Raw genomic sequence first — 26,786 nt, 5'->3', positions numbered from 1 at the left:
ACCTTATCCTGTAATCAGAATGGTGAATACCCTAATTGTCATCATAGAGGCTTCAACCAACAACTAATAGAATCAGATGCAGTGATCCACAACAAAGTACCAGGCTGAGCTCTGGGAGTCCAGCCGCAGGGAGAGAAGGGGGATAATAAGAGCAAGGGGAGGGGGGCTAGATCAAGATGAAGAAATCTACAGAGAACTAAACCAAGCTTGTGGGAACTCATGAACTCTAGAAGAACAGCTGTGGAACCTGCATGGGACCCAACTAGACCTGCTGCATGTGGGTGACAGTTATGTGGTTTGGTCTCTTTGAAGGGCCCCTGGTAGAGGGATCAGGATCTATTCCTGTTGAATGAACTGGCTTTTCTGAGCACATTCCCTATGCTGGGATGCCTTGGTCAACCTTGATGTAGGAGGGAGGGCCTTGATCCTGCCTCAAGAGACTCTACCAGGCTTTGTAGACTCCCCATGAAAAGCCTTACCCTTTTGGAGGAGTGGATGGGGCTAGGGAGCTTGAGGGAGTGGGAGGAGTGATGGGAGAGGGAATTATGGCTGGTATGTAAAATGAACAAAATTTTTTTTAAAAAAGAAATAAAAGTAAAGAAGTGGCTATCAAAAAAGACCCTGACAGAGGAATAGAAAAATTAAAATAAAAAATATGAAGATACCTTCTGGGATAAGGATGGTATCATGTGCCCCACTTCGCCTTTTAACTCTAGGACCACATCTGGTACAGATGTAAGTAGATCCAATGTACAATCAGTCACATTCTCTGTAAGTTCTTATGTGCGCCAGGCCTGTTGTATCTAGAAGACCTTGACTTCTTGGTGTTCTCTATCCTCTCTGGTTCTTACAATTTTTCTATCCCTTCTTTCATGTTACCTAAATCCTAAGGGAAGGAATTTGAAGGAGACATTCCTTATAAGGCTGAGTATTGTAAGGTCTCTCACTCTTTACATAATGTCTGTTTATGTTTCCATTTGCTGAAAGAGAGCTAGCCCTGAAGGCAAGAGAGTGGGAGAGCTAACCCCACTATCTGCCATGGAGTTACATGGGTGAGGGAAAGATGTCCCCTTGTCTTCACAAACTACTGCAGTCAAGAAAGCTGGTCCAGGGTCGTGAGAGTGAAAGAGTTGAACCTACCTGTCACTGGCTGCAGCACTTGGGAGGGTGGGCCTTGTACCTCACCTGGGCAGTGCAACAGAACAGACCCTGTTTTTTTGGGCACAGGTGATCTGGCCTCACAAACGTGCCTAAGAGATCTGGCAACACCTCTCATATGTCCTATGAGGTAGTGGGGGAGGGAGATATGTCCTCCCCATCCCCTGCCCCTTACTGCCTGTGGCAGGTGGGAGTTGTAGCCCTGAGGTCATGAGAGTGAAAGAGTTAAGTCCTGCCCCTCACCAGCTGAATCACTCAGCACAATGGGCCCTGTATCTCACCCAGACAACAAAATAGAGCTGATCATGTTGGCAGGGGTGCCGGTGAGCCGGTCCAGGGGGTGTGAGAACAAGAGAGCTGACCCTGTCCCGCCTTCCCCATGTCTGCCATGTGGTCTCATGAGCGATAGAAAGGTGGAAAGATGCTCTCCTCCCCTTGCCATCAATAGCAGGCAGGAGACACAGCCTTGGGGAACACAAAAATGGGAGTGCTGGCCCTGTGCCTCACTTGGCCAAACAGTAAAGCTGGCTCTGGTGGTGTGGGTGGAGTGAGTCTGCCCCGAGGCTCTCAGAACAGAACTGGTCCTTCTTCTTACTGCTTGCTGCAGTGGGTGAGCTTGCCAGCCCACTGCTAGAGAGGCTGTCCTGGTTGTGTAGATGGGGGAAAGCTGGCAGGCTCACCAACCCAACTATCACCAAAACCCAGAAGCAGAGGTATGTGTTGCCCCATCACAACATCCTCCTCATTTATGAAATGATGGAACATTTGAAGACTTCCTAAAGAAAGATCCAAACTGCAGGATTTAAACAACACAGAACAATAGGATATCCAAAAGCAATCCCAGGGAGGGCCCAGAATTGATGGTGTAGCTGAAGCCAGAGGCCTTGTACTAGAACAATGACTCATTGCAATGAACACTTGCAAGTAAAGACACATGACTAAAGTCTATACTGGGCCACATTACAGCTTCCATGCCAAGACCTTTATTCTTTTTTCCTTTTCTTTTTGTATGTATGTTTGTTTTGCTTTTGGTTCTTTTTAGTTTCTCTTTTAAATTTTATTTTATTTATTTTGCAGGGAATGTGTTGCAAGGGCAGAAGGAGGATATGAAGAAATAGGGAAATGAATAAGATTAGGTTGCATGATGTGAAATCCACAAGGAATCTTTTTTTTAAAAAAAATCGAAGAAAAGAATAGTTACTGAAAACTTGCAAGATAAAGTACCATATCCATCAATACCACTATGTTACAATAAAAATATAAGGGTCCACATGACTTATGATAGGCTACTAGGCACTCATCCCAATGGATGCAACATACCTATGAGCGATAGCACTTGAAAAATCTCCATATTTTGAATTTTATTGTACAATTTTAAAAGTATTTTAATGAAAGCAAAATAAATGAGTCAGCATAAAACAATATGATGGAATCTAAGAAGCATCATACTGGACAAGATGTTTAGCATAAGAATAATATAAGATTGTGATTCCATGTATCTGAAGTTCCAAAACATGTATAGATAATCTTTGAGGTTTGACATTACATTATCAGATATGTTTGGAAACAAGGTATCTAGTGGACTAAAAGAGATACCCTGACTTTTGATGAACTATTGATGTTTTATATTTTGATATAAGAGTTGGTTAAATATTTGTATATATATTTGAATGTACTTCCATTATCAATTATTTAATTATTAATTTTATGTTTGTATACTTTAATATGCAGTTTACTTTAGAGGACCATGTTTGGATTTTCTGAAGAAAAAAGTGAAGAGAAACAGACATCCTTATTAACAAGGGCAGAAAGTTAGAGATCATTCTTAGGTCAAGTGAGTGACAGTCCTGGGCAGGCTAGATTTCTCGGAAACAGACACTATGAGCCATGAGAGGGACCAATTGGTAAAGCTGGACACAACTCGGACAGTGGAGTGACAGAATGACAAAATGCCAGCAAGAGAGAACAGTAGCATGAAATTCACTTCACATTCTAGTTTAATAAAATTTTTAAAACCAAGTGGAAAATGAGCTTAGTTCTGCAATATCATTACCGGAACTAGTAAGAGAATACCATCCTCGCTAGTTTACCACGGTTATACGACGCCTCAGTGTTTCTTTACACCTGATTTTCATGGACTTGACCACAACACCAATTTTGAACCTTTATATCTTTTATGTGCTTAAAGACTTAAAAATCATTGGCTATCATGGAGTTTCTGCATTACACTCAAATCCAACCATTAGAGTGGATTTTCTCAAGAAAACTCTGTCTGTTGTTAGAAGAGCAACAATGATAATAACATGGTAGGGAATATTGATACTATATATTATTGATAAAAAGTAGAGATACAAGGCTTGTGCTTAGTAAATGTGCCATACAAAGTACCCCATTTAATTGTCAACATATTCAGTGAAGGAGAGAGTATCCCTTTCATATTAAAAATTGAGCCAAATGTATGTTAAATAGAATTGCATGAATTCCCATTAACAGTTAAGGGAGGGTCTTGAAATAGGCCAGTGTTATCTCTATCTTTACTGTCCAATGTGGTACCTAACAGGGTCAAGTAAGCACTTTGAACACGACTCTCCTGTTAGACAAGGGCTGTGATATAAAACACACATGGTGACAAAGACTACAGATTAAAATAAAATGCATATAAAAATATTTATGAATTTTCTATTGCAATGCTCTGCTGAACTATTTGAAATTACTTAACATTTAGAGTGTGCTCTCCTAATTCCATTGTGTGCATAGAGTGGAATAAAACAAATATTATAATAGGTCAAGCAATACTATTAGGGATGGGATCAAGAGGGATAAGCATGCAGTGTATAAGGCGGTTGATAAAACACACCATTGTCCTTTAAATATATTTTTTAAACATAAATAGGAGGAATTGACTTTTCAGAAATGATAAAATAGCCTAGATCGATACACCAGTAACACAGGTTTTTAGCATTGGTATCAAGTTGTGTGTGTGTTTCTAATCTGGTTGGGCAGTAAGTTGTTTTATATCACCTTCGATCAATCATTTCATATATTGCCTCTCTGACATCATAAGGTCCAGGATGTCACTTATATATTAGAAATTTTATGACTCCATTTTGATCTCATGGAGTCTACTAAAGAAAAGTAAGAGTAGGAGAAATGGTCAGCCCTTAAAACATGTACATAGATGTAACATTAAAAGGGCGGAACAGGTTTACTTTTATACTTAAGAGTGTGTGTGCATGTTGTGTGTGTGCATGTTGTGTGTGTGTGTGATGTGTATGTACATGTCACAACAGCTAAAAAGAGGTCATGTGTTTGAAATAGAGTAGGGAGGCACATGGAAAAGTTGGGAAGGAGAAAAGGGGAGGAGAGAAATGTGATTATAGTCTCAAAATTACAATTGAAAAATAAACACAATGTCTATATAGCTGGTGGAAAATGCCTCGAGTCTAGACATCTGCTCTGTGATATCTTATCCTCAGCTGATTCAGGGACGCTGCCTACAACATCCCTGTGACATAAAGCTGGAGGGTGCATGCCCACAAGGCTTGTTCCTAGTTGCTCTGTGCAGGTCTGTGTTTGATGAGAAAGTGCATAGGGTTGTTACAGGGTTCTCACTGCTGATTTAAGCAAAGGAATCAGAAATCTCCCATCCCATCTCACCAGGGTGCAGGAGGTAGAGAGCTGTCAAGACCACTAAGGAGATTTGGTTTTAACATTGGACCTGGACGTTTTCCTGTGAAGTAAGACTGAAAGGATGTTGGTGTATTAGGCTTCTCAGCGCATCATAAGAAAAATACTATATTATTCCCATAAACCTTTTGTTCAGGTTCTTACTATTTCCAAGAAGTAGAATTTTCTCATTTCAAGTTACATGCCTTTATCTGAAATGCGGCCTTGTGCTTGAATCCTGAATGATAGATTCACAGAGAAAATGGTCAGAAGAGATTTCATGGGCATTTGAAAAGTCAAGTCAGATGTCACAGACAGGCTTTCTCTCAGCATTGAGAATTCACTAATAGATTTATTTCGGTTCAGAATTGCTTTTTGCTTATAATTTATTTGGGAAAGAAATAACACCTGAGAAGCCAGCAAATGTTAGATGTAACAATGAGAGGACCCAAGACCCAGTTCCCTCCCTTCCTTCCTTCCTTCCTTCTTTCTTTCTTTCTTTCTTTCCTTCTTCCCTTCTTCCTTCCTTATTTTTTCCTTCCTTCCTCCCTCCCTCCCTCCCTCCCTCCTTCCCTCCCCCCATCCCTATTCTTTTCAAACTGTCTTTTACAACATTCTCTTATCTGTAGTCATCCTGAGCTATTACTGCCTGGAAAAAGGAAGGAAGTTGGTAAGGCTTTTTATGACACTAAAGGTTTATGTTCAGGGAGGGGAAATGTGAGGAAACTGTAAACTGAGAACAAATGTGTTTATAGATTTAAATTGTCATTTCCTTCTACAAGTCAGATTTAATGGATGATGCTCATCTAAAGGTATTTTGCATGGAAATAAGATGAAACACAATATTAACATGAACATTTCACTATGATAGAATTAATTTACATATAAGCATAAGTTAAAATGCCTTTGTTTTGTTTTTAGAGACAGGGTTTCACTGCCTAACAGCCCTGACTGTCTTGGAAGTAGCTCTTTTTTTTTTTTTTTTTTTTTTTTTTTTGAGACAGGGTTCCTCCGTAGCTTTTGGTTCCTGTCCTGGAACTAGCTCTTGTAGACCAGGCTGGCCTCAAACTCACAGAGATCCACCTGCCTCTGCCTCCTGAGTGCTGGGATTAAAGGCGTGCGCCACCACAGCTTGGCTGGAAGTAGCTCTTATAGACCACATTGACTTCAAACTCAGAGATTTTGCTTCTCTGTCTCTGCTTCCCAAGGTGCTGGGATTAAAGGTGTGAGCCACTACTGCCCGAATTTTTCTTTTTTAACCTTATAGCAAAGAGCACAGAATGAATCCCCAGTGGGGGGAGATGGAGACACCTTCCCAAGAAAGCATTATTAGCCTATCAGGCAGACAACCCTGAAGCTATTCATCTGACTCAAGGCTTCTGAGTAACTGTGCTTTGCAGTGCTCTCTCTAGCCAGACAGCACATCTGTGAAGAAAAGTGACTGTTGTCCAGGATTCATGGAGTCAGAATGGCCTATTTTTGGTACACAAAGATGACGCTCTAAAAGTTGTAGAAGAATGTGGAAAGAAAATTTTCAAACTTCACAGTGCACATGACTTGGTTGGCTTGAGAGGTATACTAGCTTGCTAGGGGTGCAGTGACAAAGTACCACAAATTGATGGCTTAGAGAAGAGAATCCGTTTTGCCTTGGTGTTCTGTGGCCTTGAAGTCTAAAATAAAGGAAATCCAGGGTTGGTTCCCTCTGAGACTGTGATGGGGAAACTACTCTTGCTGTTGCCAAGGTCTTGGTCATCACTGGTGGTCTTTGTCATGTGGATGGGTCATCCTGAATATCGTATTTCCAAAGCTAATTTTCTCCTCTTCCCTTCCCCACCTCTCTGTGTTTGTACAACTCCCCCATTTTGATAAGGACACAGTAACAATGCACTAGAGTCCATGAACTTATTTCAACTTGAAGATACTATGCTTCTCCATTTGAACCACTAAACAAAATACTCAGACATGGTAATTTTAAAACAGAAATTTGCTTCTAACCATGGTGGAAAATAAGCAGTCTAAAGCCAAGGTATCATTGTATTTGAGATCTGGGAAAACTGTTCTCTGCTTCCTAGATGGTGTCTTTTTCTTGTTCTCAAGTATCAGAGGTGACAGTGTTGTTCCATCAAATCTCTTTTGTTGTTAAGACTTTGATCCCGGCAGGAGAATGGAGTCTTTATGATCAAGTACTTCCTGAAGGCCTCAGCTTTTAGTATACTCTGATAGAAATTGGATCTTAGCAAAATAATTATAATTTGGGAGAAAGACATCAGTATTCCAGTCAGAGTATACGTTATTGAAATAATGTCCTTTTGTAAGCATTGGGGTCTAGTGCTTTAGCATTTTGGGGGGACACAATTCAATCCATAATAAGTTCTGAATGGAAACAAAGACAATAATGTTGAAATTTATTTTAAAGTAATTAATTTACTTTTCAAAAATACTTTTAAAATGTACTTTTCTACAGATACCTGACAACAGTCATAGAATAAATTATACAAATAGAAAAGTTTGAGGAGGGGACTAGAGAAGGACATTGGCTAGCAGTACTGGTGCTCCCTGAACCTTTCCTGGGCAGGCTTACTATACACATTCTGAGGGCCTCCTTTCCAGTGTTAAGTGTAAACTCACAGCAGGTCTCTGTCATTTTCCTTCAGGATCTATTTTATCTTTAAATGTTTTTTTATGTGTTGATCAGACCATTTAATTCCTTTTTTAGTCAATAAGTTAAAAGATGCCAACCTCAGTTTCTAAACATTCTAAATGTTCACTATATTCTCTTATGGATTAAGGTTCATCTGAAGCTCCATTTAAGCTCCTAATATTATAATCTGTCCCTAACATTTGTTGATGTTTAGGAGGAAACTTCAGAATGCCTTCTTTATATAAGAGTAATTAATGCTGTATAAATCTACTTCAATTTAATTTTGTTACAATGATGGCATAAAGGCAGAGTCTAACAGTCAATGAGAATTTGACCTACACAGATTATGAGGTTAATTTGATGTATTGAAGCAAATGGTGGAATTGGGCGGTGATGAATGCTGCTTAAGGCTCTTTTATAGTGTGACTTCATTAGTAAATATTGTTGTAGTATAATGATTTTGCTTCTGTATGTAGACTCTTAAGTGCATTGCTTGGGATAATGAATATTTGGATACGGAGACTTGGTGGTATTACAAAGCTGACTTTTAAAAAAGGAGTCAAAGAAATCAAGCTTTTTTCTTTTATCATATCTAAGTTGCTTACAATGCACTTCTTGTTTACTTCAGTAATATTATATCCTTCTGGAGACTTTGATGGAGTTGAGGAATAGATAGGTAGTTATAGTTTTCCTTAGTTATGATAAAAGATAAAGTAAACAGAAATATTGTAACTGTAATTCTTGCTTGATATCTGTTTTGTTATATGTAATTTTACTATGTTAAAATTAAAACCTTTCTTTTCATTTAAACAGAAAAGGGGAGGTAATGTGGGAGTTGTGTTGTAATTACCATTAATGAATAAAGAAACGGGCCGTGGCCTGTAGATAGGGCAGAAACTAGGTAGGCAGGAAGGACTAGACAGAATGCTGAGAGAAAGAAGGGCAGAGTCAAGAGGACACCATGGATCTGCCACGAGAGATAGATGTGCTAAAACTTTGCTGGTGGGCCATGACCTCATGGTGATACACAGATTGATAGAGATGGGTTAAATTAATATGTAAGAGTTAGTCAATAAGAAGTTAGAGTTATTGAGCCAACCAGCGATTTAATTAATACAGTTTCTGTGTGATTATTTCTGAGCTAAGTGGGCCAGGAACCAAGCAAGCATCTCCTCCAACATCCCTGTGTGATTTGACTCCTATTAAAATGTTCTGCCCTCAGAGGGGAATTTTTTTTTTCTCTTCATCTTCCAGAAAAAAAATGTAAATATGAAAGATATACAAGGCTGCAGAGGTGCATTATAGGGTATCCCACCTCTCACTACCTGAACAGTCACCCATTCTGTACCATTGGGGCATCCATTTTTAGCCTACAGGCCCATAGTATCAAGCAGATTACAAGTGTGAACCCATCATAAAGCTATCAAGTATGTTTTCAAAGACAAATATTACAGTACGAAGAATTTTTTTTGAATTGTACCAAGAATTTATTAAATTACTAAATGGGTTTCAATCCACTAATATCTTAGAAAAGTCTGGCATCATTCCAATAATACAAACAGGTGAAAAGCACTGTTTTCTGATGAAGGAGGCTTTATAGGTCATTAGTGGCAGAACCAACCTGAAATCCCAAATTGCGTGGAGCAGTCCCTTGCTGGCTGGGTCTGAGTTCTGTGTAGTGTAGCTGCCTATGAATCAAAGGCACCAAGAGCATCATCACTCTTGACCACAGCTGGGTCTCAAATTCATTTTAAGCTTTTACTCTTTTAATTTCACTCTTGATTTAAACTCGGAATTGGTTTCGTTGCAATTCCTAGATGACTTTTGACTATATTCAAATATCGGAAATGTAACAGGCAGATTATACATGGAAATCACTCGTGTAAGTGGGAACAGCCTTCTTTTTACTGGATTTTGTTTTAATGGGTATCATTATCCTTCATATTCAAAATTGTTATTGGTAGTGGCAGGATGGGATTAGCTGCCTTATGAAATTTTCACGTGCTTCTGTAATCATTTAGTACAATCTAGACAGATGGAAAGCTTTGGAATCAATTGTTTCTAAGATCAGCTTACAAATGTGGGGTAGAAAGCATGACAATTTTTAAGATGGCAATATGACCCTAATAAGGTCTCCATGACACGTTCTGCATCCGTTTACTTTGATCATTTAAAGATTTAAAGTGTTCACTCCAGCCTGTTAATCCACATAACTGTCCCTCCCCATTTCCTGGGAAAACAGAAAAACCTAAAGTTTTTCTTAAGTTGACTTTACATTTTTCAATATTTTAGCCAAAACCAGCAATTAAGATGTAAATGAAGCCTAGGAAGGAGGGATGCTTATGAAGCATTGCTTTGAGATACACGTTCACAGGATAAAGGACTCAAAAGTAGGCAATCAAATTTAAAGGGAATCCATGGCAGATGGTCTCAGAGAAAGAAGTAAAACAGCCTTTTTCCATGCCAGTTTTGAGACAGGTGTGATGGGTTTGGTGCTGCAGTTAGCATTGCTGAGAGAGAAACATCACACAACAGGGGCTCATTTCACAGGCTCCTGGCAACATTTAGGGGCATTTTGAGACACTCTCAGAAAATCCTGGTGCGAGGAGTTCTGTGTCCTTCAGCCAACCCACAGCCTGCATTCTGGCCATGAATTGCCATCAGCTCCAAGCAATCAGGCCAAACAACTGAACTGAGCAGCACATCAGTGCTATTGGGTGGTCTGTGAAGAGAACTTTGGGAATACAGAATCAGGTCAGGTGGATGACAAAACCCCAGCTATGGGAGGAGCCTAGCATCAAAGGAAGGGTGGGTTGTGCTCACCTCAGAACTGAGCCAGTCTTCAGAGCTTGGGAAAAGTTACTTTGATGAACAGAGGTGCTGCACCTAAGTGCATGTTAAGGCAAGAGCCAATACAATTTAAATCAGGCCATTTGCATAGACAGAAATGCTTGTTCATCTACTCATTTAGGCTGCTGAGAAGGGCCATTGGAGGAGCTGGAGAAACAATACCCAGACAATGAACAAAAATAAAAATCCGGTATCATTAGCCAGTGAGGCTTATAGCATAATGGAAGATATTTAGATAGGTATATTCAATTTTTTCAATTTAGGAAGAAAAAGACATTAAAAGACAGAAGAATATACTACAGAGAGACACAGAGAGAGAAATTGAGAGGGAGTCAGGCAGGCAGGGAGGGACAGGGCACAGCAGGCATCAAGAGGCAGCAGAGTAAAACATCAGACATTCTAGGAAGAAATAAATGTCACATTAAGCACTTTTCATATTCAAACCTTGTGATATTGTTGTTACTCTAACATAGGAGCCATTAGCTTGCTTAATAGTGAAACATGTATAATAATGGGTATATGCATGTATATAAACATAATGTACATGCGTATGTATGACTGAATTTATATAATATAAATTTATATAGATTGCTGTGTGGAGAAGGGTTTGTGGGAGCATAATTTTAAAAGGAACTCAAAGGAGCCCGGGTTTCATTTTATATTCTGAAATTCTTTATAGTCTCAATATATTTCCTATTTTAATTTATTCCCCAGAATTAATTTTTTTACTGCTATAACTGGGATGAAATGAACCTTGCCTAAAATATTTAATATGGTGCAACAAGCAATAATTATCTACCAATGATATGATCATTGAAATTAAGATAATGAATACTGAAATTAAGATAATGTGTCTATAACTTAAAAATTCCTAACGTTGCTCTCTAATCTTTAACCCTTCGCTTCCACAGACAGAAGATAATCATTTCACCTATCTGTCACATACTTCCAATTGCTTCAGTTTTGTGTGGTTTGATATAGATAGCATGGATCTGTGTGTGACATCTCACTTTGAGTGAATTCAGATTCATCTACATTATTGATTATTTCATTGATTAGTTTCTCTTATTGTTGAGTAATGTTCCATTGAACGGATATACCACAATTATTTCACTGACCTATGTATGGGTGTTTGGAAAATTTTTAATGAGGATTAGTAATAGAAATATTTTGTAAACTCGCATACAAAAGAAAATCAGTTTTTTTTATTAAAGCTGGTTAAATGCCTAAGAATGAAATACTTCCCTCATAAAGTTGGTATATTCTTAACTCTGTGAAGATGTTTTTAAAATGGTGTGTCATATCTATTAAAAATCTATGAATAGTCAAGAAAGATCTATGCTCTATGTCCTTGTAATGGCATACTAAGCATTGACTTCAGTTATTTTCTTATTAACCCACCTTCTCACCATAGTTTATTTGAGATTCTTTTATGTCCCATGGATACTTCTTTATCATTCTTAAATTTTCTGAGAATTTATTATCAGAATAGAATTTATTCAAAATTGCCATCTCAATCTTTGGGTGTTTATTTTAAGTCATGAGAAATTGGCTTATATTTTATGTTCAGGTCTCATGTCAAGTGTTTCTATTCCTATTATTTTCCAAGACAGTGTTCCTCTTACTTTGTTTCTACTATGTACATGTACAAGAATTTTTTTCCTTTCATCCCTATGTACTATAAACATGCTAAGTTCACCTACCAATGAACCTAACTCCTTTTGTAGATTCCAACAGGTGACCACAATATCTGAAAAGATATTTTTTTTTATCCATTGCTTCAAATGGAATGGGTTTGTTTCTATTTTTCCCTTAGAACATTGACTATAGGACAGTGTCCAGTAGAAGTAGTGCAAGTAGGCATTATCATTCATTTAAGGTCAAAGTGTTCAAATTTTCATGATGTTATATATTTATCTATTACACATATGTGTACACACTAAAGCTGTTCTTTGTTAGATGAAAAATTTCCTTCTGTTATGTCTACTTTGGGAGAAAATTCATTAAAAGTTGGTGGGCTTTCCTAAGCTTATCTATCTATCTATCTATCTATCTATCTATCTATCTATCTATCTATCTATCTATATTTTAATGATCAACATTAAATACAAGTAAACACATCTTACCAGATGTGGAAGAGTCAGTGAGTCACATGCTGAACACACTCCATTCAATTCTTTCTCAAGGGTTTCCTAATCCAAAAGCATCACAGTCACCCTGAGGACTTTTCCAAAAGCAAAAGTCTGTACACACTGAGGTGTGCTATCCCGTAACTCCCCAGGAACAAGTGAAGGTGGCGTGTACTCTCATAGCTTTCAAGGTGACTGAATTGCACACTGTAGTTTGAGGAGCCACTAGCTAAACTAGTCAAGAGGGAGGGAGGAACTGAAGTTGAAAAGAAATAGAGAAAGGGAGTGAATGAGTGAGAAAGATTGTGCTAATTTTTTTGTGTTTGTGTGTGTGTTTTACTCTATAATGTTGGAATAATTTCTCTACACAGGCCTCATTTTTCATAGGAACCAAAATATCTGAGAATAAGGGAAGTTTGGAGGGGTCAGGTGCTTGAGTATAGTTGAAGTAGATGAATGAACCTGGTCATGGGTGCTAGTGAGCTGAGGACATTGTTGGGGACTTCATGCCCGCCTAAGACATCCAATTTTCAGCTTTCATCTCTTATAAAACATTTGCCCGGTAGCACACTCTTCTTGGTGTAGTATAAAGGTGCCGTTGTGATGGTTATAAGTTTCTTGAATTTTTGTGTGGCAATGTTGCCAAATAGATGACTGGGTAAGTACATGGGAGCAGCTGAAGAGAACGTTTGCAAATGAGTTCCTGATTACCGCCATGTTCTATGCTGTTCCTGTGTTTAAAGAGAGAAATAAAAACAAAAGGATGGGAATTTGCAGACAGAGTTCTAGAAGCCATACAAAGCTCTTAATAAGATGGAAGAATTGTTTTACTAAGCCTGTTTTAGAAAAGGATTTGAGTGTAAATTGTAGCAACTGAAGAGTGAAGTAGCCGAGTGGGCACGTTTTGTAATGGCAAGAGATAAGGTACCACGTTGGTACAGAGGCTGCTGTCTACTATGTCAGAACATGGGCACTAAAATAGCTACCGATGTGGTGAACATGATATTTAAATAAATACTGAAAATCTCTTTCATAAAGTGATGAAAATACCAGAGTAGTCGAAAGAGGAATAATGGGTAGATCACCAAGGACCAAACAAAAATCAGACAGCACAGAGATCTGAGCGCCACAGAATGAAAACCCAGTTGTTGCTGGCACCAGAAAGTACGGAGACTCTCACCTTCTAGTTCATTAATTAGGGTCCACCACACTTTCCAGAACCTATGTTTCTACAATGTATAGAAGTTATAAAATTCACTTATAATATTTATCAAGTTGTTATATGTTTGAGCAAGAGTGCTTATTTGACTGTACAAATACCAAAAGGCAATAATTAAAAGCAGTAGCAGGTTACTGTATAGATCTCTATAAAGAAACTGAATCGTAATAAATTCCTCATGTTTTTCTCCTATTCACAACAGGAACAAAAAGAAAGCTGGCATTGAAAGACCCCTACCAGCTCAGAAGTACGAGGATAGAGATTGCTGCCTGTGAACTCCACTAGCATCCATTCTAATTCTGTTTTTCAAATTCACAGAGAGTGAAGACGTTTATCAAAGGCAGGTGCTGTCAATTTCATGTATCGTCTTTGGAATTGTCATCGTGGGCATGTTCTGTGCAGCGTTCTACTTCAAAAGCAAGTAAGACCATTTCTCTGGCGATTAAAGGTTACATCCGAAAGAAAGCTCTTTTATAGTCTCAATTTCAGCTCCAAGCAGAGGGGGGTTTTGCACATTGGTTCAGCAGTGATCTACAGAGAATTAGAGTATTCTATGGACCACAGTAAACGTAGGCAGTCATGTGGGGGGAGGGCATTCTCAAATACACATTTTGGGAGGTTTCAGATACACAGTGATTGCACGACTTGATCACATGTCTTCATAAAGGCTCAGTAGCTTCCATGAAAGGGCTAACTCTTCTCAGTAGGAACTAGTCAGGGGATTGCCTGCTATGAACCTAAATGCAATCAACCATTGACAATAAGAAAAGTCTTTTCCCAGAAAAAAAAAGGAAAAAAACCCACAAAAGTATCCGTTTACTTTCAAAGAGATTTTGCCTTGTACTCATAAAATTTAAGTCACATTTAATGAGAGAACACCAAAAAATGTGCATTGATCACAGTTTGGGATATAGAACTAGAATATGCTCTGAATTTCACTTGCCAAGAAACTATCTACAGATGAAGGGACTTATAATTGAAAAAATAGTTAAAGATATATTATATACATAATAATATGTTCATAAGTCTATATTTTTATAAATGAACATAGATGAAATTATTTAGGGAAATGATGTCCTTTGTACTTGAGAAAGAAGTTGGAGGTCAGTGTTAGTCTATTGGGTTCTTGAGTCTTAAGACATTAGCTTCAGTTCCATGCCTGCAGTCTGTCTAAAATCTCAGTCAATGTGCAGTTGTTTTCTTTGGACCACTGTTATTCTGTCCATTTTCTCTTCCAAAACTGGACTACTTTCCAGATACAGTTTATATCCCCTCTCTGTAAGTCATACATGTCAATTTTTAAAAAGAGCTACAATTATGACTTTAAATAAAGACTATTGAGACATGACTACAGGATTAGTGACTATTATTTAAACAAACTTTTAAAAATGCTTTTAGAATTTCAGAACTACTATAATAATAGTACAGAGAATTCCTATGCACTCTATACCTATTAAACCTTATTTTAGCATGGTATCCTTGTCACAATAATGTCCAATAATTGTACTGTGTAACTAAAGTCCATACTTTTCAGCCTTCCTTAGTTTTTGACATAATATCTCTTTTTTTTTCCTTACTCAGGCTCTTATCCAGCACACCATATGACATTTTCTGCCACATCTCTATAACTATTGTCGTGTGTGACAAAGATGATATCCAAATGTGTGCCAGTCACACTGAGATTTTAGTGGTTAACTTTCTGTCCTTGCAACTTTCAAGTTATGCTTTCATTGCATTTTTTAAGTGATGTATTAGTCAACTTCTGTTGCACTAGCAAGAGGTGAGAGGTTGAAGTTGCAAAGCCTTCTTTGGGCTCAGTTTTGTTTGTTTTCATCCAGAATTGGTCGGTCTCATTGCTTTTTGTGACAGGGTGTGGCAGGACATCATGGCTGCAGTGTGTAACAGAGGAGGGCCTTCTGCCCCCTGACAGAATGTGAAGAAGAAAAAAAAAAGAAGGGGTTGTGTCCCATCTCACGCTCCCCTTCAAGGGAATACCTTCAATAACCAGAGAATTATTTTCTAATAGGTCTTCATTTGAAAGTCACCATCATTTGCTCTGAGACAAGATAGGGACTAAGGCAACACATAGGCCTTAGAGAACATGTACTAGATAATATGGGAATTTATTTTAAAATATTAAATTGTGAAAGGAACAAAGTACAAAAATTACAAATATGGTGCTATGACACCCAGGACTTCTCATTTAAATGTATGCTATAAACTATAGTGCTTAATTGGCTTATATAGTCTTCTAACTGATGGCAAAGCTGCCCATAGTTGGGAGTTTCCCTGCTCTGGTGGAGCCCCAGTGAGGTCAGGTGAGGGCACTGGTTAAAATATTATACTAGCCACAGATTCATTTGGATCTCCAATTTGACATCAATTCATGTTGCTAGGAATATTTCTTCCTGCTTTCTTTTTTTGGCAAAATATGAATTAAAAAATCCCTTATAGAACTTGGGCAAAAGCTAAATGAGATGACGCTGTGAAGGACATTGCTTAGTATTCAAATCAAGAACACTTCAGAGAGGTTTGGGTTGTTAATATTCATTGCTTCCCACTCTAGAACTTGGAGGCTAGATGGCTGCCAAATTTAGAGCAGCACTCAAGTCCACAAAGGGTAGCCACACCCAGCTCGACATTAGGAGTGTCGGCTTTTAGGAGCTATGTACGAGAAAGAAATTAGGTAGTAATATTATATTTACAGGACATTAACTAAATCGCTGTGAAGACAATGCTAATCACTTATTCCTAGAGTACATAGTAGAGTTGTAGAACATTTAAGCAAAAGATTGATTATAGTCATCCTAACAATGAAAACAAGCAAGTAGAGGATTTGTGCGATCAGGGCCATCAGTCCTTCTCCCTAGACAGCAAGGGGGCTCTGAGACCAATATCTGTTGCTGGGGGCACAATGAGGAGTCAGCGTGTTTCGTGGTAACACTGTTAAATACCAGATTCCTCACTGGAGACTTAGAAGACCCAGATGATGGATGACACACTGAGATGCTCTGCCCCTACCTGCCTTAGCTGAGGAGCTATTGGCAAATCATGGATTCTGGGGGAAGAAGAGTCAGTTTTCACGAATGCAGTTCCTGAGAGGTTCTCTCTGTTCCTGCTCCTGTCAAAGGTCCTACACCCATGCACATACAGGAAGCACTAAGTTGTCTTGGAAGGTTAAAAGAGACATGAACTTGGAAGCAAAACATGGTGGGAAGAGGATAGAGGAGGACGCTTCAGAGAGGTATGGGGTGGGTTTGATCAAAATGTATTACAGATATGAATATTAACTAAAGTAAAAAGAATATATTAAAATGTATTACAGTATGAATATTAAAGTAAAAAATTGTTGGATAATAGAAAAAAAGATAAATAAATGAGTGTATATAAATATATAAATAATAAAAATGAAAGACGTTTCCGACTGGAATCATATTTCTCAACAAAAATCATCCCAGGTATGAATAGTATATATTCTATTTCAGATGCAGTCTCCCTCCTATCAAAACTGAAGGTTCACTCTTAGAACACGCATGTTTTTCTTGTGGATTCATGGATTCTGCATTCCTTTTCCCTAATATTAGAGATAAAAGAATCAGCTTGATATTAATTTTAGTACACAAAATATGGACATATAGTATATATAGTTCAGATGTATCAAACATATATGTATGTATGTATGCATGTATGCATGCATTTGTTGTCAGCTTTGGAAGCTCCAGGTCTAACTGGATGCTAAGGCACTTTTCACTGCTCTCCAAATGAGTTCACTTGAGTTACATGTTTGATAGACTGGATATAGCCTTCTGCATAGAGAGAGCAGTTACTTAGTCAAAAGCTCCATGCTCACAGTCATTTATTTTCTACTTCCCATCCCCATGCAGATGTTGCTTCTCTGGTCTTTTCTCCCTGTTCTTGTACACTTGGCACTGTGCAACCTCATCAACCAGTAACTCAGCAACTGTTCCTGCTCTAATTGGTGGCATAAACCTGAGAGAGTGGAGCCTATTGAAGTGGACTAAAATCTCGTGCCATAGCCAACTCCATTCCGGGCTTCAGACAATTTATACTTTGGGGGTATTTTGTGGAGTAAGCAAGACCAAATAAGCAAAGGTCGCATGACTTTAAGCTGCATATACCCAGCGCTTAAATAATAATCGATGATGGGAAATCTGAAGTAAACCCACTCCTATTTACTACACCTTGGAGGGACACAAAAGCACATCCCTAGAACAATCCACGTTATAGAGGAACACCAGTCACAAGACTTTTGTCTTGTTTTTTTTTTGGAGTTTTCTCCAAGCTTTCCAAATACTCTTTCCACAGCTTTATTCATGGAGGATGTTCCAACAGGCAACCTCACATAGAAAGTAACATTGTGACCAAAACAATAATTGAGGTGGATAGCATGAGGTGGCAGAAATGGAGACATCTTCCACTCAGAGAATATTCCGAGGGAGATAACTGAATGTTCAGCAGTGCCGAAAGATAGCTGAAAGGAATTATCATTTCCAGTAGCCCACGTGGCCCCATTTATAGCTGATGTGATTGATTAACTGAAGTCTTTACCTTTTGCTCACCAGGTTTAGTTAGAAGCTGAAATCTTAAAGGAGTTGCCCTTTACTTTGAACCTACCCAGGAAAGAAGGACGAGGTTGGTGGCACCAGTCTGTAGTTAGATGAAAATCAAGCACATGGCTCAACCCTAAAACCATAATCATGGAAAGGAGAGGAAATTTTTATGGGTAGAGAAGAGTTATAAAAATTGGGGAAATAGTGGAGGAACCTGGGAATTGGTTTTGTCAGTAAAATGTACGCACACTATAGCAACCTGATTCTCCCCATGTGCTGTGGTCTGAGTAAAAGATTCTGGCCTCACACGGATGCTCTGATGTGCTGCGGTTGTCTTCATCAGCAGTGGAGGTCTTTGTCCTCATATTGCCAGCATACAATACAGGAAATTGCGCTCAGGCAACCTGCACTGAATAATCTACCTACAACAGCAGGTCACTGTAGGTCTCTGGAAAAGGGGAGCAAAGATCTCACTGCACCAGATTCCAGCCTCTGCCACTCCACAGTACCCATTTCTCTACTTTCAAAGGTGCTGACACCACACACACCCAATATAATTTCAGAACACTCTTCCTATCCCAAGGTCTGATTCCACAGAAACTCAGGCTGCGTGGCATCCACGACTCTACTACACACATCCTTTCTGCGGCATTGCACCAGAGATAACTAAAGCTCAGTAGCCTGATAAGTTTGGTCCTGACGTTGTTGAACTGGTAGCATCCCACAGTGCATATACAGACTTTGTAGAGAGTGGTTGTTCTCCGAGAGGACAGCAAAGCAGTCAGATATTAATCATTTCCTCTCTTCCCATTTCCTAAAGGGAGAAAAAAAAACAAGCAAGCAAACTCCTTTTACCTGTGAAAGAATAGGGCCAAGAAAGAATTGGGGCAACAAAGATCCAAAGGCAGATTCCAAATGGAAAAAAAGGCCATTTACCCTGAAGTATTGCTAAGTCAGGCTGGCATGAACACGGTGTAGAAGGTCAACTATAAAAGGTTTCAAGAAACACACCCAGACATTCTATGAATATTATTTCTTTAAAACCTTATACTTTCCAGTTTCTGAATTAGGAGATTTCAGAAAAGACAGTGTTTCTGTCTTATTTCATAGATGTAACTGTTGGCTTTGTGTTAAGCCTTTCACTGCTTGGGGCTGATTCTTTGACTAGCACCCCTCCCGTACAATTTCCTGTTTACTTCTCACATGAATCCCTGTTTCTGTGGCTGCTGTTTGCTTCTTATATGTTCATGAGATGAATTATTTTTATAAATAGGCTATAAATTCCTTCTTAAGAAATAGATAGATTATTTTAACTGCATTAAAGCAATTGAGAGGTTTAGACCAAAAAGTCCACCCCCCACTCCACACACAAATAATTGGAGAGATTAAAGAAATGTTTAAACAGACAGCTACTTAACACCGGGGTTTAAATTCAAAGATGCTCATTACCTTCAGATCCTTTAAAAAAGTATGCCGGTGTTGTGTGAGAGAGGCAATTAATACAATCTTTCATCTTTGTGGCAATGTCCTCAATTCTGCAGCGTCTTTCCACAGCACTGAGTGTGCTGACTAACAGGAAGAAAAAGAGGAACACTGTGCCTGTAGCTGTCATGGTATCCCTGGGAGACAGTGCTTATGAATTCAACCTAAGTAAAGGAAATGGGTTGAAGGAAATTACTTAGGTTGAATTCATAATCACTATAATTGTGAGAAAACTGAAACTGGTGGACGGCAACTGGAGGTTGTGGTCTCATGTGTCAGTCTCTCTGATAGCAGAGCCCATGTCCGGAGAGCTGGTTGCCTGGTGAGCTTGCTATGTGAGAGGCATTTTATCGGGGGATCTCTCCTGGGCTCAGAACAGGAGAAGCAAACTTTAGAAAATGATCGTGCAGTTATGTTTTGAGTCTAGGATTGTGGAACCCTGGGAAAAGGAAACTATCCAGAGAGTGTTTGGTCCACCCTTCTGGTATAGATGTTGAATGTTTTAAACAATAACCAATGTATGCAGACAAGGGCACATTTCTTGGGAGTCCACAATCCAAGAACAATCTCAGCGTCCCCTTTAGAAGCTGAAAGACCATATACAAGTGGCTTGGCTGCTCTGAGCTTTGATTCTGAGCAGAGGTTGCAGCACTGTTGAATGGTTTGAAACCCTTCTCATCTAAATAACCTTTAGCAAATTATTTCGTTTCTTTGTGCATTTCTTGGCATTCTCTTCTATTAAATGGGTTTAGAATATTGCCTCATTGCAAAGCTTATTGTGGAAATGAATTTTAAAATTGAGTGTAATGGACTTTAAAAAACATGTTGCAAATTACTGTGTAAGCAGTAGCTCGTTAATGGTTAAGGCTGTTGGAGAACGGATATACTCTTCAGTGGTAGACGATTTGCCTCGTCTACATGAGAGTCCAGATTTGACCTTCAGGAGCATCTAAAAAAAAGTTAGCTATTTTATTTCTTGACTTCCTGATAACTTAAACTCTCCAAACAAAGTAAAAATAAAATATACTCATTAACATATGAATAAGCTACAAATATATGTTTGCCAACAGGTTAGCCAAATCCTAGCTTCAGATTTTAACTTTGGGTATTTCTCTGTGAAATCTCTATCATTTTATACATGAACACTTCATGTTAGGGCTTGCTTATATCCATGGAGTTTCAGGTTAGCACAACACATTGGAATCACGTCTCTCTTTTTAGAGTTTGTGAACCCATCTACGATGAGTAATCCCAAACTATCCCCAGTCAGAGGTATTTCTCTATGTGGTTGAAAGGAATTAAGAACTGTCTCTGTGGCTAATATTACCTATCTAGCATTAACATGTGACAAAAATGCCTATCTAGCATTAACATGCGACAAATATGGATACTGTGAAAAGAACTATAAAAAATTAACAATATATATGTATGCAAATATTTACCCATATATTCATATCTGCAGGAAACAGGCTAAACAAATCCAAGAGCAACTGAAAGAATCACAGCACGGGAAAAACTACAGCCTCAAGACATCCAGTACATTGTCAAAGTCCGAGAGCCTGATGAAGAGCCATGTCCAGCTGCAAAATGTAAGCTGCATGTCTTCACGTTGTTTTTATTGTTCACGTTAGAATTTGAGGTACAGAGGGCACTAAGGAACCTGTCATCAGAACTGTGGAGTTGATTACCACTGTAGCAATTCTTGCTGAATTCATCTTGCAGCTGTGTGAATGTGTGTGCATGTGCGTGCGTGTGTGTGTGTATTTGTGTCAAATACTAAATTAGAAAGATGATTCTAGTCTTTTGTAATAACTGACTTCTGACAGTGATAGGGCTTTTGATTGTTTGTCCCATAAACTACTTTGGTTCTTTACTTTGTATCAGAAATATGGCAGGAATACAATGTCATACTTCGAAGGCTGGCTCACATCCAAATCGGGTTATGAAGGGCATGAAAAGTTCATGGTGAAGGTTAAAAGAGAAATGAGAGTTGTAGTCACATAGTCACTTCTAATAGCAGGCCTGCTGCTGTGTGTGGGACACAAATCTGGAAGCTGAACACATACTCTGCCTGCTTCATTCTTTGAGAAGTACTTTTAGTTATTTTTGAGATACATTGCAAAGTAGTGGATTAAACACAATGAGATGCTATCTAACACATGCCGAGACATGCCTTATAGGGTTAAATCTTTGCCCCCACATGAGATTCTGCTTCTAGTTTCTGAGGCTTGAAATGAAAGAACAAAGGCCATGGTACAACTCGGGTGTTTGAGGATAATAGGCAATCACCCGGGCCGTATGCATGCCCCTCCAAATGCTTAAATCGCTGAGAATTTGCACATCATTTGTGATTCTAAGAAATCATTACCCCAAAGCTGCCATTATGATGAGCATAACAGATGTACTTAGCTGATTTAATGTGAAATTCATAAATCTGAATTGCTTCCCAGCAAAGTTTCCTTAAACTTTTATTTGTGGCAGTGTGCAGGATTGTTTTGTTCAGAAACACAGAGAATGCCTTTGCTAATGATTTCTCATGAGTGTAATCCCAGCACCTTCAACAGCCACCATGATGAGGATTTCAGTTCCTTAGCAACTGGCCCTGAGAATGATAAACAAAGCCAGACACCTGAGGAAGCAGCAGGGACAGACTGCGATCAGTAAGGTAACATCGAATAGGAAAAGGGGTCCAACAGGAACTCTACCTAAGTTCAATAGATTCAGCAGTGACCAGACCTGGTAAAGGGGAGAGGAGAGTAGTATAGTAAGACTGAGCAAGGACTTAATCAAAGGTAGGGAATTAAGAGTGCGAAGTATTGGACAGTGTAAATATCATCAGGCAGCTGTATCCGCTGGCTAGCCAATATTGGGGTCAGAAATCTACCTTCCCACAGGACTGTGATACGGAGCGCCTATCCTTCCTGGTGATTGCATTCGAAAGAAAGGCCTCTATATCCTCATGAAAAATACTTTTGAGCTTAGGAGATCCGCATTTTTAATTTACTTATTTATTTATTATTTATTTATTTTTATTTTTATTTTATTTTGGTTTTTAGAGATAGAGTGTCTCTGTAGCTTTTTAGAGCCTGTCCTGGAACTACCTCTTGTAGACCAGGCTGGTCTCAAACTCACAGAGATCTGCCTACCTATGCCTCCCGAGTGCTGGGATTAAAGGCGTGTTCCACCACCGCATTTTTAATCATGAGTTTTTTTTTCTCAGAAAATGCTTTGGGAAGGAAAGCCAAGGAACTGCCATCAAGTATGGTGAGAACAAATCTGAAAGGCCTTTCATGTGTTTTGAGTTCCAGGTGCTCTATGCCAGGAAGAGTCATAGTAGAAAAGCAGAAAAGTTATTATTTGCTCAGTTCTTCTCATGTGGGGCCAACAATTGGATGGAAACATACCTGGAGAGAGGCTACAGGTTCTACAGCCTACAAGCCGGACTTAATGGAAAGCAGTCAGTTCTGTTTTTGGTATGATTGCCACACACTCATGTGAGGTGACTACATAACTGTCCAAAAGGTGACCTCACTACAGTCTCCTGATCCAGCCATTGATAATAAGCACTCAGTTTATTTGTATTATTAATGGTGATATTAAAAGGAAAATTTCATCTATGTTGTCTCCCTTTTCTTCCCCTGACTTGATTAATATGATTCAAATTACAACGAGGAAATGAGTTATCTACGGGGTTCCCAACATTTGAAAGACCTTCAGCACATATGATTTTAAGGCCTCTTCCCCTCTCTTCTGTAACCTACTTGGACCCAGGAAACCTTTGTATTGGCACAGGGTACCAAGAGTCTCTACTGTAGCCTTTCATCTGGGCTTTAGGGGATGTGCAGATGGCATCTTCTTGTATCACTATCACTGTTGTATAGGAAAAGAACATGAATTGAAAAATATCTTTTTCACTACTAGGTTCTCTCTGATAGGCTCTACCCAGGAGACAGATGAATCAGATAAGAGTTTGGCTTGGAATTAAATCATAAATCTAACACATGAAATATTCTGAAGTAAATGAGACAAAGGGATGTTTTGAATTTAGGCTTCAATGTCATTTATACTTAAGGTAAAGAAACTTTGGCATTTCTAGGTGGGAAAGGCAATTTATGGAGATATGAGCAGAAACAATATGGGATTAGTGTTAGGTTTGTTTCGCAGATTTTAGTGTCGTCCTTGTAATGGTCTGTTCTGTCCCTATAAGAGACAAACCTCGCCCACTCTCTCCCCACCTCCACAGCAGAGGCAGGTGGATCTTCCTGCTTCTAGTCTGAGGTCCTTCCTTTTCTATCTCTCTCTTCTTTTGCCTCACTCCCTTCCCTCAACTTCTCCCTTCTCCCCTCTCTCTGTTTCTTTTTCTATCTGCCTCTCTCTACTCTTCTCCCTTCTCCCCTTCACCCTTTCATTTTCTCCTCTATTAGCAATATTGAGTGTCCTCTAACTTTCTGACCGTCACACAAGGTGGAAATGGGCTCACATTTTTGGACCTCCACAATTTTTCCTTTACTAATTATAATAAAGCCTGTGCTTTTTCAGCTGGAAAGAAGATTGCGCTTGCCTTAAATGAACATCTTTTTGTCTTTTAGAGTTATCCATCTTTGGTGTATGTATTTTAATCACACGTGTCCACATTTAGGTGCCAAGGGAAACAGGATTAAACCCATCTTTGACTGTTGACCTCTGTAAGCAAAGGGTTAAGGGAGAAAGTACCTCTGGGTTCTATGTCTCTGAGTCAAACTTTCGTCAAGAGAGTTTATCTGTAATTAGATATTTTTTCATGAATAAACGTGCTCCTATAGCTATAATCTCTCCTAATTAAAGAAGTGGAGGATCACCAGGGTTGGGAATGCCCTTTTTAATTGGTTTTGAGGTTTTTTAAAACTATTTTTAGCTGTATCAAAACATAAATTTTTATCAAATACGTCATCTTCAAGAACTCCTGGTAAAGTACAATTAGATGTTTGTACATGTGAATTTCCTTTGCAACAGAAAAACCTACCCCACCTCTGAAGTTTTTTCCTGCCTTTGCTTGTTCTCAGTGAACTTTAACTCAACTTAGTCCTTATGGCAAAGGAATATTTTGCAGCCCACCACTTATGTGGCATTTCAGCAGAGTTCTAGGAGATAATCAGTATAAATGGCTGAACAGAAGTTCGGAGACCAGGAGACAATCAGCAGGAAAGTAGAGCAGCCAGCATGGCAGAGTGAGATAAACCTAGTGACTGCATCCTACACATTTCTGGCTGCCACTCAAGGGGTTAAATGAGCCAGGCCCTTTAATTCTACTAGATTGAGGTGAACAAATGTCTTCCCATAGGGACATGTCAGCTTCAACCCTAGGAGGCAATGTAGGTGACTGCCAGTTTTGTAACGTCTTTATGAACATTTCCTATGCAAATTTAATAGTAGAAAATAGCATTCTTTGAAATTTGTACACCTTTATTTGATAGTAAAACAAAATCTCTGTCAATATATTTCTGGTCAGATTTCCTCTTTGGTGAACTGCGTGCCCACAACCTTTTCTCACGGTTTTATTGTAGGAAGCAAATAGCAACTTGACTGCCATTTTTCACACTGTAAATTGAGAGGAAACAGTGACAGAGAATAGATATTAATTATTCCTTAAAAATGAACATTTGTGTGACATCCACACTATTTTAGAAATTCATAAAAGGAAGCATGCAGGGAATCTGTGCAGTTGCAGCACTGCAACACTGGAAAAGACTTCAGAACTTCTGGGTGGATGAATGTTAAAGCACAATGGTGCTAGAGGTAATTTGGAAAGCACATTTGCCTTATAAGTTTACATATATGGACACACATGTGTGCATGCACACACACACATTTCATTTCATTTCTGTCAAGAACTATGGGGCAATACCAATGTCAATGACATATTGGTAAATATGAGTGTAATGCAAGCAGTCTTCTCAGGAAAGGATGTACCACATAACTGCTCTGGAGGAGTAATGTTTATTAGGAGAACGGGTTTTCAGACTACAATGGAGCCTTGAGGTAGGAGAGAATCTGTAAAATAATATATTTAAAACAATATACAATATATTTAAAACACATCAAGCAAGGCCTTATATGAAAAGAGAGGCTTCTTTTTACGGACCAGAGAGAAGTACCATTAAGATGGATAGGTAAACAGACAGAAGAAAAGAGCAATTGCTCTTCAGAGTAAGAATTATATTAAAAGAGTTGTTAGTTCCATGTGTATAGTGTGGTAGGCTTATGAAGAGACACTCCCATTCTGCTGGACTAATAGTCAAACTCTCTGCCTATTTTCAAAGATTTTAGGAGATAAGTGAGGTTCCATACCCCAAGCATCAAACTTAGTAAGTAAGTAAGCCATACTGTATACCATGTGGCCACTGATTCCAGGGGTAGAGGAGTAGTTGGCCATTGTAAAAACTCTGAGATTGTAAGAATATACAGTTGCAATTGCTGACTTCCCATCTCTTTGTAGCAGCAACTTCACATGGTGGTGGGAGGGGGGTTCAGGTGAGAGTGTGCTAACTTCTTTAATGTCTGTGAAGTCACCCAGAAATTTGAATTGGTCTGGGAGCTTGGGAAAGTCACTTCCATTAGCAAGCTAGGAAAGCATCAGGCAAGTACGCATCTGTATACGGCAGTGGGGCAATGGGCCCTCATGGGCTCTCAGCAGAGGGTAGTTTGTCTGTCTACCTCATTTGGCAAAGTCTGGAAACACTTGTAAGTCTTGGAAGAAGAGTGGTGCTGGAATACAGTGGACACACACCAGGGCCTCTGAGAAACATCTTCCAATGTACAAGCACCTCCCATAACCAAAAATTCTCTTTCCAAAATGTGTCTACTATCCCTACAGTTCATTAAATATTTATGGGAAATATTTCATTCTACAGTCGTTTAACAGGAGGTGAAACACTAAGTCACATGCTGTTCTAGACATATTGAATTCTGGCTACAAAGAAGAGTACAGTATCCCAGAAGTGACTCCAAAGAAGCCATCCTTTGCCTCTGCTTATACATAGATGATTTGTGACTTAAAGGTGAATTATTCTCATTAGTTGTGTTCTGGATGA

At 38.9% G+C, this 26,786-nt stretch overlaps 1 protein-coding gene across 9 annotated transcripts in view; it reads left to right on the top strand.

The window, feature by feature from the left end:
• Nucleotides 1-26,786, top strand: part of Nrg3 (neuregulin 3) — a 983,941-nt gene that overhangs the window by 931,944 nt on the left and 25,211 nt on the right. For all 9 annotated transcript variants that reach the window (XM_041662384.1, XM_041662388.1, XM_041662386.1 and 6 more), the window contains exons 5-6: nt 13,982-14,084; nt 21,179-21,305. In XM_041662384.1, the coding sequence (XP_041518318.1) occupies nt 13,982-14,084; nt 21,179-21,305 (230 nt within the window). The remainder of the gene's footprint in view (nt 1-13,981; nt 14,085-21,178; nt 21,306-26,786) is intronic.

This window comes from Microtus oregoni, unplaced genomic scaffold (assembly GCF_018167655.1).
Source record: "Microtus oregoni isolate MIOR12 unplaced genomic scaffold, Mior012 000013F_ref0000133, whole genome shotgun sequence".
Classification (NCBI taxonomy): Eukaryota; Metazoa; Chordata; class Mammalia; order Rodentia; family Cricetidae; genus Microtus; species Microtus oregoni.
Note: the sequence above shows the minus strand (reverse complement) of the source record. Positions and strands in the feature narration are given on the sequence as shown.